This window comes from Trachypithecus francoisi, unplaced genomic scaffold, assembly GCF_009764315.1.
Source record: "Trachypithecus francoisi isolate TF-2019V2 unplaced genomic scaffold, Tfra_2.0 Lachesis_group9, whole genome shotgun sequence".
In the NCBI taxonomy this organism is placed as follows: Eukaryota; Metazoa; Chordata; class Mammalia; order Primates; family Cercopithecidae; genus Trachypithecus; species Trachypithecus francoisi.
In genome coordinates, this window is record NW_022681474.1 from 48,378,079 (window position 1) to 48,395,587 (window position 17,509).

General features: G+C 46.9%; 1 protein-coding gene across 1 annotated transcript; it reads right to left on the reverse strand.

Moving 5' to 3' along the window:
* Positions 1 to 5,389: 5,389 nt before the first annotated feature.
* On the reverse strand, positions 5,390 to 12,169 carry LRIT1 (leucine rich repeat, Ig-like and transmembrane domains 1). Its single transcript, XM_033208684.1, has 3 exons — positions 11,347 to 12,169; positions 8,511 to 8,816; positions 5,390 to 7,335 (listed from the first exon to the last, which is right to left on the reverse strand). Exons 1-3 carry the CDS (start codon positions 11,786 to 11,788, stop codon positions 6,359 to 6,361), a joined length of 1,725 nt encoding a protein of 574 aa, XP_033064575.1. The 5' UTR covers positions 11,789 to 12,169; the 3' UTR covers positions 5,390 to 6,358.
* Between the last annotated feature and the right edge of the window lie 5,340 nt (positions 12,170 to 17,509).

The window sequence follows — 17,509 nt, forward strand, 5'->3', positions numbered from 1 at the left end:
AATCCTATTATTGATAATCCATAGTGATGTAGGTCGCACAGCAGCAGGAAAGCTCCTGGGAGCTCTGAGGTCTGTGACAGCCCAGATCACAGGTTCAGTCAGAACACACGAAGGGGGATCAATGTCTCTTAATTCAGGAAATTCAACATTTGTGTGATTCTTGAGTCTGAAAAGTAAACTCCAAGTCAGTTGTCCAATTCCATACAGATTCTACATTTCTCAGGGTCTTAAAAAGAAGTCTGAGAAACAAGCAGGCAGTGCTATTCTAAGCACCATTGTTCAGGGGATTTGGCCAGAATCCATCTAATGCTTCATCATTTGCAGTTGATTCCTGAAACCCAGAATTTCCAATCATTTTCTCAAAGTGAAAATAGGTAATGAGTAACAAAGTAATTCTGTGTTCATTCCATCATTTGTCCTCTTCCCAACCCCACGGGTGGTGTAGTCACGCTTCTACTGCATCAGGACAGCTGCCTCTGCAGCTTATATCACCAGTTTCAAATACAAAATGGTATTTTCTGATTAAACCAAAAGATTATTTTCTTGGACTTCACAACCTTTCCTTGATACTGTGTATTTCACTTCATCAAAATGAACAACCTACATTTTCAAAAGAGATACATACAATATTACATGCTTGCTCTTTCACTCTTCATTTATTCCACAAATATTTATTGATCATTTGCTTTAAGCTATACTCTTGCCCAATGAAAGGAACAGGGTCGAGGGCAAACCTATTATAGACCCTGTCCCAAGGAGTCTTATCTCTTGCTTGTGCTTCTGGGTCTTGAGATCTTTGGAATGTAAAGTAATTTCTGTGATTCTCCTCTGCATAGTGAAAATAGTAACAAATACCTCATAATGTTTCCAGGAATTTATTTTTCATTATTTTTTAATTTTTATATTTTTTCAGAGATGGGGTCTCACTCTGTTGCCCAGGCTGGTCTCAAACTTCTCAGCCTCCCAAGTAACTGGGATTACAGGTGCAAGCCACTACATCCAGCCATATTTTTAGAAAATTTTGAGATTATGTTAAACACAACACCTAGCACACAGTTGGTGCCCATGAATCCTCCTCCAACCGACAAACTCTTTAAGATCTGAAAAGTCTACCTCCCTATTAACTAGGGCACTTCCAGTTGAATATTGAAATTCCATGAGTTCCTTTAAGACTCATGGTATACATCGTACCCTACAAAAGGCCTCAGCAAAGAAAATCCGCTTAGCTAACCAGTGAGGGGGGAAATGGGTCACCAACTAAGCTGATTACACTCCAGGCTTTCCATCCAAGCCAGATATATTTGCAGGAGTTTCCAAAGAGTCTAACTCTAAAACCTGGCTGGATCACTGGAGTTTGTCTCAAGGTAAAAATCCAAAACAGAGCGAGAGCTATCAGCACAAAGTTTGTCATACACATGGCGATGTGCTGCCTAGATCCCCCTTCAAGGGATGAGTGGATGTTCAGCTGCAAAGAGTGCTTGCATGAGGTCATGTTCTTCCCAAGGCAGCCACATCCCACATCCAGTGAATGAGGGTGGTGAGGGCCTGGCCAGTTTGCCCTGATGGGGGAAAACTCTAATGAGCAATTATCACTCCAAAGTGCCCTACCAGGTTTGCTAAGGCTTTGCCAGGCTTGTTTCATGGAAATATGTGATTCAATTCATGACTATTCCAAACCACTAGTGGATTCCTTTCCCTCCCCTTGCCCCAAAGGATAAAGATCTTAAGAGTCCTCCATTCCCCACAGTTTCCTGTCTTTCCATCCCATGCTAGCCTTTTCAAATGAATCCAGCTCCATCCAACTTCCCAGAAGTCTGCGGGAAGCTCATGAAGCACACCCACTGGCATGCTATCTCTAGAATCATCTAGGCCACTTCTCTACTGCCCCCTACTCTTTCCTGATCCCCTTATTCTCTGGTTTCCTTATTTGGCATATGAACACAGGGAGTGGCTCTCTTGGAGACTGAGGCAGGAGACCAGGACAATTAAAGTTAGCGTGGGTCAAGTTATTTATGTTAAACAACGTGTGGTTAAGTGTAGTACCCAAACTCAAGAGACCCTAACAAAAATGGCAAGAGGGTCTGGGAATATTATAACCCATCTTCCCTCTTGCAGGATGCTTTTCAGAACTAGGCTCTTAAAATTCTCCATAGAGACAGAGTCATGGGGGAGGAATTACTCTGTGCTTGTGAATTGCTTAGATATAAATGGCTTCAGGGAGGCAGCTCCCTGGCTTGTCTTAATAGAATCTTAATAGAAGAGTGTCCTGTCCATTCAATTGGAAAATGCCACTCACCTTTCCAATATTAGTAAAACACTGGGATACCTCAGACAGAGAACTGGGCATCCTATCAGAGAGCAAACATGCTGTACTCCCTTTCTCTAAAGCTAGGACTCTTTCCCACCCCCATCCTCTGCTGCTAGCATGTCTGAGATGCTGCCTCAGCTACCCACACTCTGAGGTAGGCCCGTGGCAGACACACAAAAGATGACCTTTCCAAGCCTCCTTGAAATAGGTGGGCTACAAGACTCTTGATCTGGCTAATGAAATGTTACAAGAAATGAGGTTTGAAAAGCCCTAACCCGATCTTCCAATTTATCTTTTTCCTTATTGTGGCAATCACTGACATTCCAAATGGTAGAGCCTTCCCAGTCGTGTCCTTGAGTAAACAAATGAAGCAGAGCCCTCCCTCCTTCTGCATTTCCCAAACTTAAGTAAAGTGTGTGGAATAGGAATACATTTTTCTGTGTTAAGCCGGGGACATTTGGGAATGGTTGCCTAAGCATAAATCTAACCTATCTTAACTACAATGCCCTTGTGAATAAATATGCTCAGGTACTTGTATGTTGATTTTTGTCTTTGTTAGATTACATGATAATCAAGACAAAAATTTCCAGCTCTTGTCCTCTAGACAAACTGCTCACTGAATCCCTTGATTGATAGCCTAGGTTTGATAGCCCACATTCACTTTCCAGAGCACAATTTCTGTATTTGCCATTTTGTACCCAGCAACTACAATGGGCAAGTGACCTTGGACATATTCTCTGCTTAATCATGAGGACTATAACCATGCTGCAGTCATAAAAAGACATCATGAGGATGCTATGATTCCAACCAACCTCCAAACCAGGCTTCCAAGGCCAGTTATGCTGCAGCCTCACCATGGCCCAAATTGGTCTTCAGCATTGTAAGGCCAGAAATTCTTTTGCCAGGATACTCAGAGGGCATTCAGTTTTCAGGGACTAAATCATACTCATCAGACTCACATACTAAAAGACTAAGGTAAGCCAGACATCATTTTATTTTTTACAGTAAGAATGTGTTTCTTCCCATGACTTGAATATTCATGGACATAATCCAGGATGATTCTTCTCTACAAGAGCAAACCAGGGAAGACAGGATACACAAAGGAAGGTTGACAGATGAGTATTGGGAGGCTTATCATCTTGGAGGCTGTATTAGTCCATTTTCACGCTGCTGGTAAAGACATACCCAAGACTGGGTAATTTATAAAGAAAAAGAGGTTTAGGGGACTCACAGTTCCACATGGCTGGAGAGACCTCACAATCATGGCAGAAGGCAAGGAGGAGCAAAGGCATGTCTTACATGGTGTCAGGTAAAAGGACTTGTGCAGAGGTACTTCCATTTATAAAACCATCAAATCCCATGAGACTTATTCATTACCACGAGAACAGTATGGAGGAAACTGCTCCCATGATTCAATGATCTCCACCTGGCCCCACCCTTGATTCGTGGGGATTATTACAATTCAAGGTGAGATTTGGGTGGGGACACAGTCAAACCATATCAGAGGCCTTTCCATCCAGACCATGAAAATAGGTCCCAATAAACCATTGGATCGTTGGCAAGATTGAACTCTCTCTCTCTCTCTCTCTCTCTCTCTCTCTCTCTGTTAACATCAGATAAATACTACAGATTTCTTGCTTTTAAGTTCCTGATTTTTCTTCAAACAAGACTCAGTAAAACTGGGCTACATGTCACTTGTCTTTAGGTCAATAACTGTCCCATCATGATTGTTCACACAATCATTTAAAGGCAACACCCTGATCGCTTCAACAGATGACTGCTTTCATCTACTGTGTTTACATTTGTCCTAATTTTGGGGGTGTCTATCACTCTCATTTATCAAACAGTCAGAATTGAGTCTTGGGTCTCCAAAAACTCACCAGAAATGCCTTTCTAAATCTTCATAAGGGATAAACAAACTACAGTCTCAGGGTCAAATCCAGCCTGTCACCCGTTTTGTAAAAAGTGTCTTATTGGAAGACATCCATAACTACTAATTTACATATTGTCTATGGCTGCTTTTGCATCCCATCAGCAGAGTTAAGTAGTAGCAACAGAGCCTAAAATATTTACTATTTGCCTTTCTTTACAGGAAAAAAGTTTGCTGGCTCCCAATGTATACAGTGTCTTTGTCATCTTTCAACAAAACAGCCTCTCTTACCAATGTCTATGGTCCACAAGTTATAGTCAGGTGCACCCTCCAGGTGGTGGCAGAAGATATCCAAGAATGGAAATTCCATGCTCATGTGCATGGGTGCTCTCATGGTTCTGATCCCAGGTTTCAGCGATTTTTAAAAAGTTAATCTCTATAGTGAACCTGCTGTGGACCACACTGCAGGGACTGATACTGAATAAAGACCCTCAGCCTGATGAGAAAGTTGTCGGAGAACCGGATTCTGAAAGAGAATTCATCACTTCCTTGTATAAATCATTCAACTCTTTGGTCCTCGTCTGTAAAATCAAACAGCCCCGCCTCCATAGTGGGTTGTGATGAGTATCACATGTGAGAAAACTGAGTGAAATATATGGAAAGGTCTTTTGTAAATGTGAGGGGGAGTACAGTAATTTTAGGAACCACTGTATCACACTGGCTTATATCTAATAAATCACGTGACAAAATACTTGCAAATACTTGGAGTTTCTTGCATAATATTAGCAAAACAATTTTCTTTGATCACTTGCTGTCCCAAAATTTCTTCAGTTGCTACCCAAAGGACTTGGCACAGGTACCCTGGATGCTACTCATGCCAGAGATCAGCTCTATAAACAAGAAACAAATTGAGCCTTATGCTGGGAACATTCACTTTCCCCAGTGCACAGAGATAACATCTCAGTGGTTTCCTAGCTCTAAGAAAAAGCAAACAGGAATTTTCCTTTGAAATAACTTGAGCAACCAGGAAGGCTCTGAGACACCTTCAAGAACCCAGGTAGGTTTTGGTAAGAATCACAAAGGCTGCTGCATGGGGGCAGAATTGAATGTGCCAGACAGCATAGAGTGTAATGAGATCTCTTGGATCCCTCCAGCCCGATATTCTAAAAGCAAATGAGCAATGTTCTCTTGGGCATTGTCTCAAACTCTAGCATTTATCGAAAAATCAAATGATTGTTTCTAGGCAGAATAGCACTTCGAGAATAAATATTAGAATTCAGTGAGGGCACAGTGGGTTATGAGTATGGTGTGTGTGTTAGTGAGGATGGGTAACTACCAGTATGGCTAATGCATAGAGAGATGGTGTGTGTGAGTGCCTTTGAATTAGCATAAATGTAATCAAGGTGCAGTACAGGAGAATGGTAAGAACTTTTAACCGTGGATCCCAACTGCGTGGTCCAAATCTCAGAGTTACCTAAATTTGCCTAGCTGTGTAATCCTGGGCAATGAAGATTAAATCACTGTTTAGCACATATTCCCTGCTCTACCGTCACCTCCAGGGGAGAAGTGTCCTTACTTGCCGCGTTAAACTTGGGTTTGGCCATGAGAATTGCTTTGGCAGATAGAATATGGACAGAAGTGGCAGTATACCAATTCTGAACTAAGAACTTAACAGGCATTGCATGAAAAATCATTCCTCTATTATCATTCAACTGCACCATGAGAGAAACCTGCCCCAGGTACCCACTGCTACTCTCCAGCCCAGGCTCCAAACGAAACACACAGAGCAGAGCCATCCTAATCAACCCACAGTCCTGTGAGTGTGAAAATAAGTGTTCACTGCTATGTATCACTAAGATTTTGCTTTCATTTGTTATTCAGCAAAAGCTGACTGATACAGGCAAGTTTTTTAATCCCCCACCCCAGAGAAATGGAGAGAATAGTGGTGCCTGCTGCAAATGATTGTTACAAGAATTTAGCACTTAGAACACTTTCTAGCCTATAGTAAGTGCTTAACAAGTGTTAGTGGTTGTTGCAGTAGCTGCTGCTGCTGTTGTTGTGTGTAAGTATCTGTGTAAGCAGGTACCGGAGCAGGTAAGAGTGGGTGATCATGTATTCAGGTGTCAGAGTTAAAGAAAGAGAGTGGGTGGGCAGGTGTATGAGTTGTGGAGGCACGTCCCTCAGCAGAAGTACTCATTGATCCTCCTGCCCCCTTTGACTCCAAAGGCCTGAAAGTCCACACTGGAACGAGCTGAGAGAAGCCTGTCGGCCTCGCTGACACTGTGCCGGGACAGCTCCTCCAAGCCATCCTCGCTGTGGCCCAGTCTCTCTAGGTTGATGTAGGTAACTGTGGCCTCAGTGGAGTCCCTGTTGAAGCACTTTCGGCAGCGCCTCTGAAGAGCACCGCAGCAGACAAGCAGCGTGAGAGGCAGGGCAATGACGACAGCCACACTGATCACCACCACATTGATGAGCTGCTGAGTGTTCTCAGCATCCACCACTTCATTGGTGGAGAAGATAACACATTGCTCCTTCCGGGGCACCAGGCCCCGCACGCAGACACACGCCACATACTTGGTCTTGGGCAGCAGCCCAGTGATGGTCACTCTGGTCTTCCCAGGCTGCACAATCACCCGCCGCATGCTGTGCTGCCCAAAGACCGCATAGAGGACATTGAAGGCAGTTGTGTTCTTAGCCTTGGGTGCCTTCCACACCAAGGACACGCTGTGGTAAGTGTCTCCCACCACCTTCACAGACCTCACCACTTGTGCCTCTGAGGGTCCCGCCCGCCTATCAGAGAGCTCTCCCAGGGCATCCATCTGGAAGTGCTGGAGGGTCAGCTCCTCCTTTGAGCTGGGCACAGAGGGTCCAGTGGCCAGGACAGCGGGTTTGGGAATCTGGGGGACATGCCTGACCACCAGCTTGTTGTTGTAAGCAGCGGCTTCACCTCCACCGCCTGTCCTTGCCCATAGTGCCCCTGGGCTCCCGCTGTGTTCTGTGGAAGTCTGTGGCTCAGTGACAATCAGGGAGATAACAGTCTCAGAGGCTCCCAGGAAGTTCTTGGCTTGGCAGATGTAGTCTCCGGAGTCAAGGTGGGACACTGCAGGCAGGCCCAGCAGAGTCCAGCTCGTGCCGTCACTGGAGACTTCCTCATGCACTAGGAGGAAAACAGGCATGTGAGGGAGAACAAATGGGCCCATCTGCCCCAAGCTGCCTTTCAGGGCCAAGTTCACAGCCCCAGCTGGTGCACACTCAGGTGTCATCCTGAGAAAACACTGGTAGTCATTCAACTTTTCTTAGACTAGTCAAGGGGATCAATATTACCTTGGGCTCATAGGTGGGGAGCCTCTGGAGCCCCAGGCTGAGGCAGAGCCTAAGAATGATGCCTTCTAAATCTGACAAGCTCACACTATGGGTTTTTTTGCTGTTGTTAGCTTTTTTCAGATAAAGTCTTGCTCTGTCATCCAGGTTGGAGTGCAGCGGTGTGACCATGGCTCACTCCAGCTTGGAACTCCCAGGCTCAAGTGATCCTCCCACTTCAGCCTCCTGAGTAGCTGGACCACAGGCACATGCCACCATGCCCAGCAGTTTTTTGTTTGTTTGTTTGTTTTTTGTGACAAGGTCTCACTATGGTGCCCATGCTGATAACTCCTAGACTCCAGCAATCCTCCTGCCTCATCCTCCCAAAGTGCTAGGACTGGGTGTGAGTCACCATGCCCAGCCAACCCACTATGTTCTTAAGGGCCCTGGAATTTTGCAAAGGCGACCAGCTAGATTGTGCTGGAACCGCAGCTCCTCCATGTATGAGCTGTGTAATGTAGCATTTAGCCTCTCAGAGCCTCAGTTTACGTATATGCAAAATAAGAAGGAAAACTGGGTTGCTCTCTGAAGTTCAATGTCATTATGTGCATAGTACACTTAGCACTGTGCTAGAACAACATGAAGAGCTCCATAGATGGTAGCTCACATCATTAATTACTCCAGGAAATTCTGGCTTAATATTTACAACTGGTAAACTTATTATAAATATTAATACACTAAAAGAGGATCTTCCACCAAAAAGTCAGCTTTTTGTTCTCTCCGTGTGGGCCCCCAGTCTCTATAGAGTGGTTGGTGGGATATGATAGGACAGGTCAAGAGCCATTGTCATTGTTGAATCTGTTGTCATGGTGACTTGCCTCTGGGAAGCTCCCCATCAAACTCAACTCAGACAGATGGAAGCCCAGCTTTGCTTAGACAACTTCCCTCTGGCCCTGCCAAACGCCTCTTTGGGGCACTGCTTTGCTCTCCCCAGTCTGGGGTCTCAGTGCAGCATCCCTGTAGCTCACATACCTGTACCATTAAGGGGCCTGCCATTGGCCCTCCTCCAGCTCATCTCAGGCCCAGGGACTCCGGTAGCTCCACAGCGTAGCAATGCTGTGCCACCCAAAGGGGACCTGATGCTGGCCACTCCTGGATGGAACTCTGGGCCCTGGCACTTCCTCAGTTCAAGCTGGCTGAAGGCCACTCCGGCCAGGCTGCGTGGGCTGGCACATCTCAGTTCAGTCTCAATGAAGGCCAAGTTTGGGGCCCAGCCATCCAAAAGATGAACTAGGTTATAGAGTTGGCAGTCACATGCCCAGGGGTTGTCCTGTAGCCCTGCAGGGGTGAAAAAGAAGACAAGATATTTGGATAGATATTCAAGGTCCTCAGGCCCAGCACCCCTTCCCCTCTGGGAGGACAGGTAGGTCCTCATTCAGAGTCAGCAGAACTGGCCTCTGGGCCCAGTTCCTTGCCTTGCTAGTAGTATGACCTGAAATTTGATTTTCTGTGTTATACAATAGCATTACTTTCTTTTCAGCATTGCTTTAAACATAATCAAAAATAAATCATTTTAAGTACTGGGTAGATATACAGCATCCTGACAGAACTGGCAATTACTGTTGTCATTCTCGGACTCTTCCTTTCAGGCCACTGGCCAGGTAGTATTTCCACAATAATCACAATATGACAAAATCAATTTCTAGAAATGCATCACTGACCCTGATCCTTGATGCCAGTTCTCCCAGTATAAATGGTATTTTCAGCATCACCCCAGCAATGAAGGTGGCTGCTTTGAGTCGTGGTCCCTTTGACATGGCTCAAATGGGCGTAAACAGCAGGGTGAAAGGGCCAGAAAATCAAATCCTGGGATATATCCCCTACTGTCTTTACTCTAAAATTGAGCATTCTTATAGAGCCGAAAGCAGGTCATTGTACCCACTCTGTCAAAGAACATTATAGAGATAGAGGGGTACCATGTGCATATAAATGAGGTACCATGTGTCCTCAATTCTAAAGCACAATTCCTTCTTACAGGGTTACATTACTGAAATGCAAGATAAATGCACTTGATATGATCTCCTTTTAGTCCCCAAAGACTTATTGAACTTAATAGTATATGTAATAATCAATGATATCTTATACATTCACATAGATATATTTAATACATGCGTCAAAGGGTTGGGGTGGGTGCATTCAGATCTGACTGGATATTCATGTCTCTCAGGTCTCTTTGAGCACAACCCACGGGTGCCAGTTCCTTTTCCCACCTCCCCCTTACCCCGTCTCACCAGAGGTTGCTGCCTTGCATCATTGGTTAAATGCACTTAATGATACATCTGCAACCCAAGATTCATCAATGCCTGGCTCCAGTGGTGTGCTACCTGGGTTTCATTTTATTACAATAGGGCCAGAAAGAATGAATGTAAAAGGCAAAGTTAAACAACAGTGAAACTTTCACTTGCCAGACTGGCAAAAGTTAAACATTTTGGCCATTTTAATTGTTAGTTCCATGAGTAGATACGTTTTCATCTCTTTTGTTCTCTGCTGTATTCCCAGCACCTAGAATTGGAAGGCATTCAAAAATATGGAGTCTCACTCACTGCCCAGGCTGGAGTGCAGTGGAGCAATCTCGGCTCACTGCAATCTCCGCCTTCCAGGTTCAAGCAATTCTTCTGCCTTAGCCTCCCAAGTAACTAGGATTACAGGTGCCCACCACCACATCTGGCTAATTTTTATATTTTTAGTAGAGACAGAGTTTCACCATATTGGCCAGGCTGGTCTCAAACTCCTGACCTCAAGTGATCCACCCACCTCGGCCTCCCAAAGTGCTGAGATTACAGGTGTAAGCCACCAAACCCGGCCCAGATGGGTTTTTAAATGTCTAATATGCACACTCTGTGACCTAATAATTCCACTTCTCAGTTCCTATCCTAGAGAAACATTGATGTGCACACGAATGTATTGCCAAGAATGTTCTCTGTTGCATCATAGGTGTTAACAAAATAATGGAAACAATTTAAAAGTCCATTAAAGGGGGAATGGCTAAATAAACTATAGTATAAATATGTTTATAACATAGTGCAGATATGGTATACCATAGAATGTTGTGCAGTAGTTTTAAAAATGAACTCGATCCATTTGTAGAAATTTAGAAAGATCTACAAGATATAGTGTTGGGTCAAAAAGTTAGTGTTGCTTAGTGTGTATGACAGAATTTTATGTAAAACCCACATATAACTTTTCTGAATCCATGTATGTATGTGTATATATATGTATATACATATGCATATGAAATGTATCTGAACAGATAGGGAGCTTGCATATAAATATGATAGTAACTACTTTTGGGAAGGGATTGGAATAGGGAGAGAGGACAGAAGGGTCTTTAACCTCTTCTGCAATATTTTAAACGTTTGTATTTATTCATGTACGAGTTGTATAATTCAGATCAATTTTCCAGAATGAATTATGCCCCTTCTGTCATTCTCAGGACCAGGCAGTTGCCTTGGGCAGGAAAGGAGATCTAGCTGACATGGTAAGCTGTTGGTTTGTTAGGAACAGGAAGGAACCGAAGAAATAGCAGGTGGTGTAGTGTACTAACCTATTCAGCTCTGAGTTGGGAAATTGAGTCTCAGGGGCCTTCTCCTGGTTGTGTGACCTGGAAAGACCTCTCTTATGACTGGGATGTGAACTGCCACAGTCTGGCTTGTGGATTGAGCTCCTAAACCCGCCGCTCTTGTGGATCTCACTGTCTTTGCTTAAACCTGGAAGGCAGGTATGATTTCAATTTTCCAAATAAAGAATCGAAACTCAGAGAAGCATGGTAACTTGCCTAAGACCCCAGGTGAAGGATGCCGCCTCTTACCTAGGACCAGCCTGGGGTGGTGGCTGGGAGGGAAGATACCGGTCTTCAGGTGAGCCCAGGAGACGATCAGCTCCTGCGGTAGCCTCATCAGCTGGTTGCTGGAGAGATCGAGGAAGGTGAGGTTCTCCAGGAAGCGCGCGGCCTCAGGGGGCACAGCCGGGAGGCGGTTGGCCTGCAGGTCCAGCAGCCGCAGGTGGGGGGCGTCCCTGAGCGCGGCCCAGGGGAAGGCGGCGAGGCGGTTGCCGGGCAGCCGCAGCTCCCGCAGGCGTCGCAGGCCACGCAGCATGAGGGCGTTGAGCTCGCTGAGGGCGTTGTAGGGCAGCCACAGCTGCTCCAGGCGGCCCAGAGGCCTGAAGGCCTCGGCAGGAATCCTGCGGATGGCCGTCCGCTCCAGGCGCAGTCTGGAGGTGTCCGGGGGGATGGACGCCGGAGGCAGGGTCATGTCGGGGTCGTTGCACACCACCGTCCTGCTGGCAGAAATGGGGGATAGTTGAGCAAGGATCCTGCCTGGTCTGGGACCTCCCCCGCTTCCTCCCTTCGGCAGGCCTGCAGTTCTGCCTGTTTATCACCAGACACCCACGCCCCAGTCCAAGCCATGGCTGGGACCTGGAGAGGGGCCCGGAGCAAGCCAGCCTCACTTTTCCTTTTTGCAGAGGTCTTGCTCTCAGAGCCTTTCACAAGGGTCCCAGGAAGGTCATTTGGTCTTCACGGTTCTGCAAGACTTCACCCTTACACTGTTACGACCCATAACAGCCCGCAGCACCCACAGTGCACTAAGAATGAACAGTATTAATAAACCCCGTGATCATGTTGTGCACTGTTGCTTTGCAAATATGTGTTAAAAGTGTTCGTTTGGCCAGGCACGGTGGTTCACGCCTGTAATCCCAGCACTTTGGGAGGTGGAGGTGGGTGGATCATCTGAGGTCAGGAGTTCAAGACTAGCCCGGCTAACATGGTGAAACCTTGTCTCTACTAAAAAATACAAAATTAGCCAGGCGTGGTGGCGCACGCCTGTAGTCCCAGGTCCTCGGGAGGCTGAGGCAGGACAATCGCTTGAACCCAGGAGGCAGAGGTTGCAGTGAGCGGAGATCACCCCACTGCACTCCCGCCTGGGTGACAGAGCAAGACTTGGTCTTAAAAAAAAAAAAAAAAAAAGTGTTCGTTTGTTAAATTTTCCCTTAATTTTTGTAACTGTTTTGGTTTATCATTTAACAAAAAATATACCAAGGACATAAAAAATGAAAGTACCTCAAGTCTCTCCCACCTCTGGTGAGCCATGTGATGATCAAGGTGTTTAAGAGCCAGGACTTGGCAGCGTCACAGCTGGATTCACACCTGGGCTCTTTGTGTGCTGGCTGTGTGTCCTTGAGTATAATAGGTAACCTCTCGTTCCCTCAGTTTTGCCATCAAATAGACTCCACAAGGTGGTTATGGGGTTTAAAGAGATAATGCATGTAGAAGCCCAGCACATTGCCTGCCACCCTGCATGAGCCCAAGGCTCACTGTCATCATTGTTTGCATCTCAGCACTGTAAGTAGATCGGGTCAGTCTTATCAACTCTTCTACCCAAACCACGACTTCTTAAACCTTATTCTATTATGATTGAGACTAAAGCAGAGGATAGAGAGATAATAGGAAGCAGTCCCTGCCCTCAAGGAGCCTACATTTCAGGGTTATGTTTTATAGTACGTAAACCGAAAATAAAATCCTAAGCCCCCCAACCACTGAACAGGCCCATCTAAGGGAGGTAGTTCTCTTGTAATAGCATAACCTATTGGTCATATCAGGCTTTCCTAGAGGTACACACACATATCACCAGCATCCCTCAGAATAACTCATATACTCCACTTAAAGGCGGCTGGGCTGGGCTTGTTTTTTCTTGTAAACAGTGCCCACAAACAGCACGGATATTCTTATTCACTCCTTTTGAGCAAATATACATGGAACTCCTACTAAGTGATGGGCAGTTCAGAAGAGAATCAGCCTCATAGCCCCTGTCTCCATACAGTGTGTTATCTAGCTCAGGAAGAAAGAGCATTTACAGCAACGATATTTCCAGATAATAAAATACGTTTGGCCAGGTGTGATGGCTCATGCTTATAGTCCCAGCTACTCAGAAGGCTGAGGTGGGAAGGTGGCTTGCGCCCAGGAGTTGGAAGTTGCAGTGAGCTATGATTGTGCCACTGCACTCCAGCCTGGGTGACAGAGCAAGACCCTGTCTCAAAAAAAATAATAATAATACAGGTTTGGGTATTGCAAGGAGGAAGTTCTGGATGTAGGTGAGAGAAAGACAGGTGATTGGAAAACTTATCTTGGGAGAGAAAATGGCAAAAGAGGGATTTAAAGGAAACCATAAGAACCCAATGCAAGCCTACATGACAACTCAAACTTACAGCACAACTCAAACCTCCAGCACAACTCCAACCTCCAGCACAACTCCTGGTGGGGTAAAACCAGAGGCAAACTGGGACAAACAGCATGGGCACAAATCCGTTCAGGTGCACAGCCCAACTCCTCCCAGTTACCCCCAGTGCCCACAGCACACACTTCACGATACAACAGCTCAGACATAAACGCTGGGCTCTCTGAGAGGCCCAGGTGAGAGAGGGATCCGAGGAAGGCTTCTGAGATGCAGAAGGAGCTTTGGTCTAACTGCACAGTCTGTGCCCATAGCCACAGGGGACCTCAGGGCCTGCTACCATCTTTCATGACCTCATAGGACCCTCCGTGCAGATGGGCTGGTGCATGTTAGCCATGGGATGGTCAAGCGGGTAGAACCAAGAGCTCTGGCTTCAGAGGAAGGAATGCCCACTGACTTACGCTAGCGGTCCTAGAAACTCATTTTCCATCTTAAGGCTAACTCTGCTGCCTGGAACTTATCACTGGTCCCTGCCCGTGGCAGCATCACCAGATAAGTGTTCTGAAAACTGAATCAGAATGCCTGGGTTCCAGGACCAGTTTCGTCAAGGATGTTGTGTGTCTTTCAGCCCTATGCCTCCTATGGGTGATGGGAGGTTTTTGTCCCTCCAGTGACACTCTCCAGGCTGGAAACAGCCTGTTCAGGGCTCAGCCTGGCTTCTCTTGGGGACAGGATCCCTACCCTCCATATGAGTTGATGCATTGGACACTTGGGCTACAGTGGAGTTCATTCTGGTTCTCAGATCATTTGAGGTGTCTTTTCTTAGTGGTTCTTCTCCATTCTCTGCCTCCTCTCATCCCCCAATCAACTTGACATTCATTGCCAAGATTATTGAAAGGGTAGCTCCGATAACATTGTTCCCTGGCTCAGAAACCATCAGTGGCTCAGAAACCATGCAGAGGTCATTAATGGATAAGCTAAAGAAGTCAGAGAAAAGATGTTTTAAAGGTTGCTAAAGAAAAGAAGAAAATGAGCAGTATTGGAAGAACAAGGGTCCACAAGCCACGGTGGCATGGGAATGGTCATGGAAGGAGAGGAGGAGCAATTGGAGGTACTCTGAGGGATCAAACAGAGGGTGGGGAAAGTCAAGGAAAAGGCTGAGGATGGAAGGAAGCACACTTATCATGGAATGGGCACTCCTGGCTTTTGGAGCACCCATAAAAAGGGATTGAGGCTGAGACTCCTGGGATCTGGCCAGCAAAGATTGAGTGGAGGAAGAGAATGAGAGGCAAGTGGTCCCATCATGGATGGGGTCATAGGAAATGCCTGGAGTATGATTGGGCATTGTAGAGAGGTCAGGCAAGCGAGTGCAAGAGGCCTGGGAAAGAAAGGGCTGGGGAAATATAGAAAAGAAGAAGGAATAGAAAAAATCAAGGAGAAGAAAAGAAAGCAGTAAGGGAAGGGATTTCCTGGACCTTTTCCAGGAGCCTGGAGGAGGACTCAGGAAGGACTTCCTAGAACTGACACACTTGTGCTTCACCCTCGGGCCCATGTGTATAGATACCTGGTACCTCTCGGAAAGAGTCACCCCTTTGCTTGCTGGAAAATAATGCAGCACAGACCACCCCATAAGATCCCTGGTCCTCAGGGGCCAGGGGAGATGAAGATCTCATCCAGAGCCCCAGCTCCAACTCCTCCCAACCCAGCCTAGCTGGCAAAGCAATGGAGGCTGGGCTGCCCATCCCACACACCCAGTACCATACCTGGCCTTGCTGCCATCACCCATGATATGAAGGCTGCAGCTGCATTGAGAGGGGCAGAACCCCCGGGCCAGGGGGGGCCACCCAAGGGCCAAGAGCCAGAGCATGCCTAATGCCACCCTCATGGCTCCTGGCTCCTCTCTGGCCCAGGCAGGGGCCTGTCCCTGGACCGCTCCGTCCCACCGGCCCAGCAAGCCTAGCAAGCCCAACAGCTGCCCACTTGCTCGCCAGCCCCTTACACCCCCTCCTGAGGCCATCGGATAAACACTGACAGGCTGAGGATTAGGGAGGGGAGTCCCAACCCCAGCACTCAGCGGCTTATTGCTTTCTGAATCACTCAGTCCTGAGGGTGGGGGCGGGGGACCCCCTTCCATAGCAATAGCCACAGGCCCAGAGAGGCCAGGGCACAGCAAAGCAAGACAAGTAGGCAGCTTCCCAGAGGCGAACAGCCATGGGACTGTCATCTGCAAAGCACCCCATCCCAACAAGGCCACGGACAACACAGACTCCAGTGGAGTGCCAGGGAAGATGGAGACAGAACCCCCGCCTCAATAAGGGCCTTTGGGTATTCTTTCCTGTGACACTATCTTACAGCAAAAAAAGCAGTGAAATGAAGCAACGCTTCTTGACGGTACTAAAGGCATTGGAAGGAGGCTAAGCTCTGGACTCAGGCTTCCTGGGGTCAAATCCCAGCTGTTTCATTAATGGGCTGTGACCTTGGGTGAGTCACATTCTCTCTTGGCCTCTGTGTCCTTATCCGACAAAGAGAAATAAAGTTACTCCATGCAGGGTGTTTGTGAAAATTAAACTCAAATTCCAAGGCCTTGATAGCCTGTGGGAACAGAAGCTCCCTCATAAGTTGTAAGTGCCCAGTTTCACTGGTTCTTTTAAGTCCCTGCTTACAGAGGAACTGGACAGATTCAGATATTTTGGGGAGACATCAGTGGTGTCTCTCATGAGCCCACAAACTGTCCCAGGCTGCCAGGCAAACAGCTGCCTGCCTCCAGTGCCCCATGGATATGGATTCAGCACACTGCTATTTCAGCTGACCCCTCCTGGGCATTACTATGAATGCCAAAGGCGGGGATGTCTCCACATGAGGGACAAGGGCACCCCTCTCCTCAGTGGACAGTACTCCAGCGAGGGCCCCAGAGAGGTAGCTCGGAGGGTTCTTAGAGAAGGCACTTCAGGTTTTTTTGGAGACAGAACCCAACCTCTAATAAGGGCTTTTGGAAATTCTCCATTCATAAAGCTTTCTTTTGCTTTATAGTGACAGGGTTGCTCTGTCACTCAGACTGGAGTGCAGTGGTGTCATCATAGCTCACTATAGCCTCGAACTCCTGAGCTCAAGCCATCCTCCTGCCTCAGCCTCCTGAGTAACTGGAACTGCAGGCAACCACCACCATGTTTGGCTATTTTTTAAAAATTATTTTTTGTAGAGATAGGGTCTTGCTGTGTTGCCCAGGATGGTCTCAAACTCCTGGCCTCAAGTGATCCTCCTGCCTCAGTTTCCCAAAGTGCTGGGATTACAGGCCTGACCCCCTGCACCCGGCCTAATTTCAATTTTTACCTATTTTCTCCTAACCCTATCTCGCTTTACCATATCTACTCAAGTGACCAGGGGTGACTCCTAGTAGTAGACACTCGGTTGACTCACTCATTTGTTCTTCACATTTGACCCTGAGGCGTTGTTCTCTGGTCCAGCATGCCCTACTTATGTTGTTTGACTTTTCTAGAGGGTTCCCCAGTCCTTCATGCCTGTGATTCCAGGCAGGCCTAGACCAGTGAGGTATATGACCTGCAAAGATGTCTGGGGCCCCAGCGCACACACAAAATGCCTAGCTGGGTGCCAGGTCAGTTTTGACAATACTGGTTTCTCATTCTTTCCTTCCGTGTAGCCAGTAGGATTTTCTCAGTGTTTCCCAGCTATACTTCCTCCTCCCCAAACCCAGCCACCAGATGTGCCTATTTCCACATCTCTGCTTCTTCCTCCTTGTGTCTTTTGCCCAAATGAACTTTACCCTTTAATCTTGGCCTTGCCCTG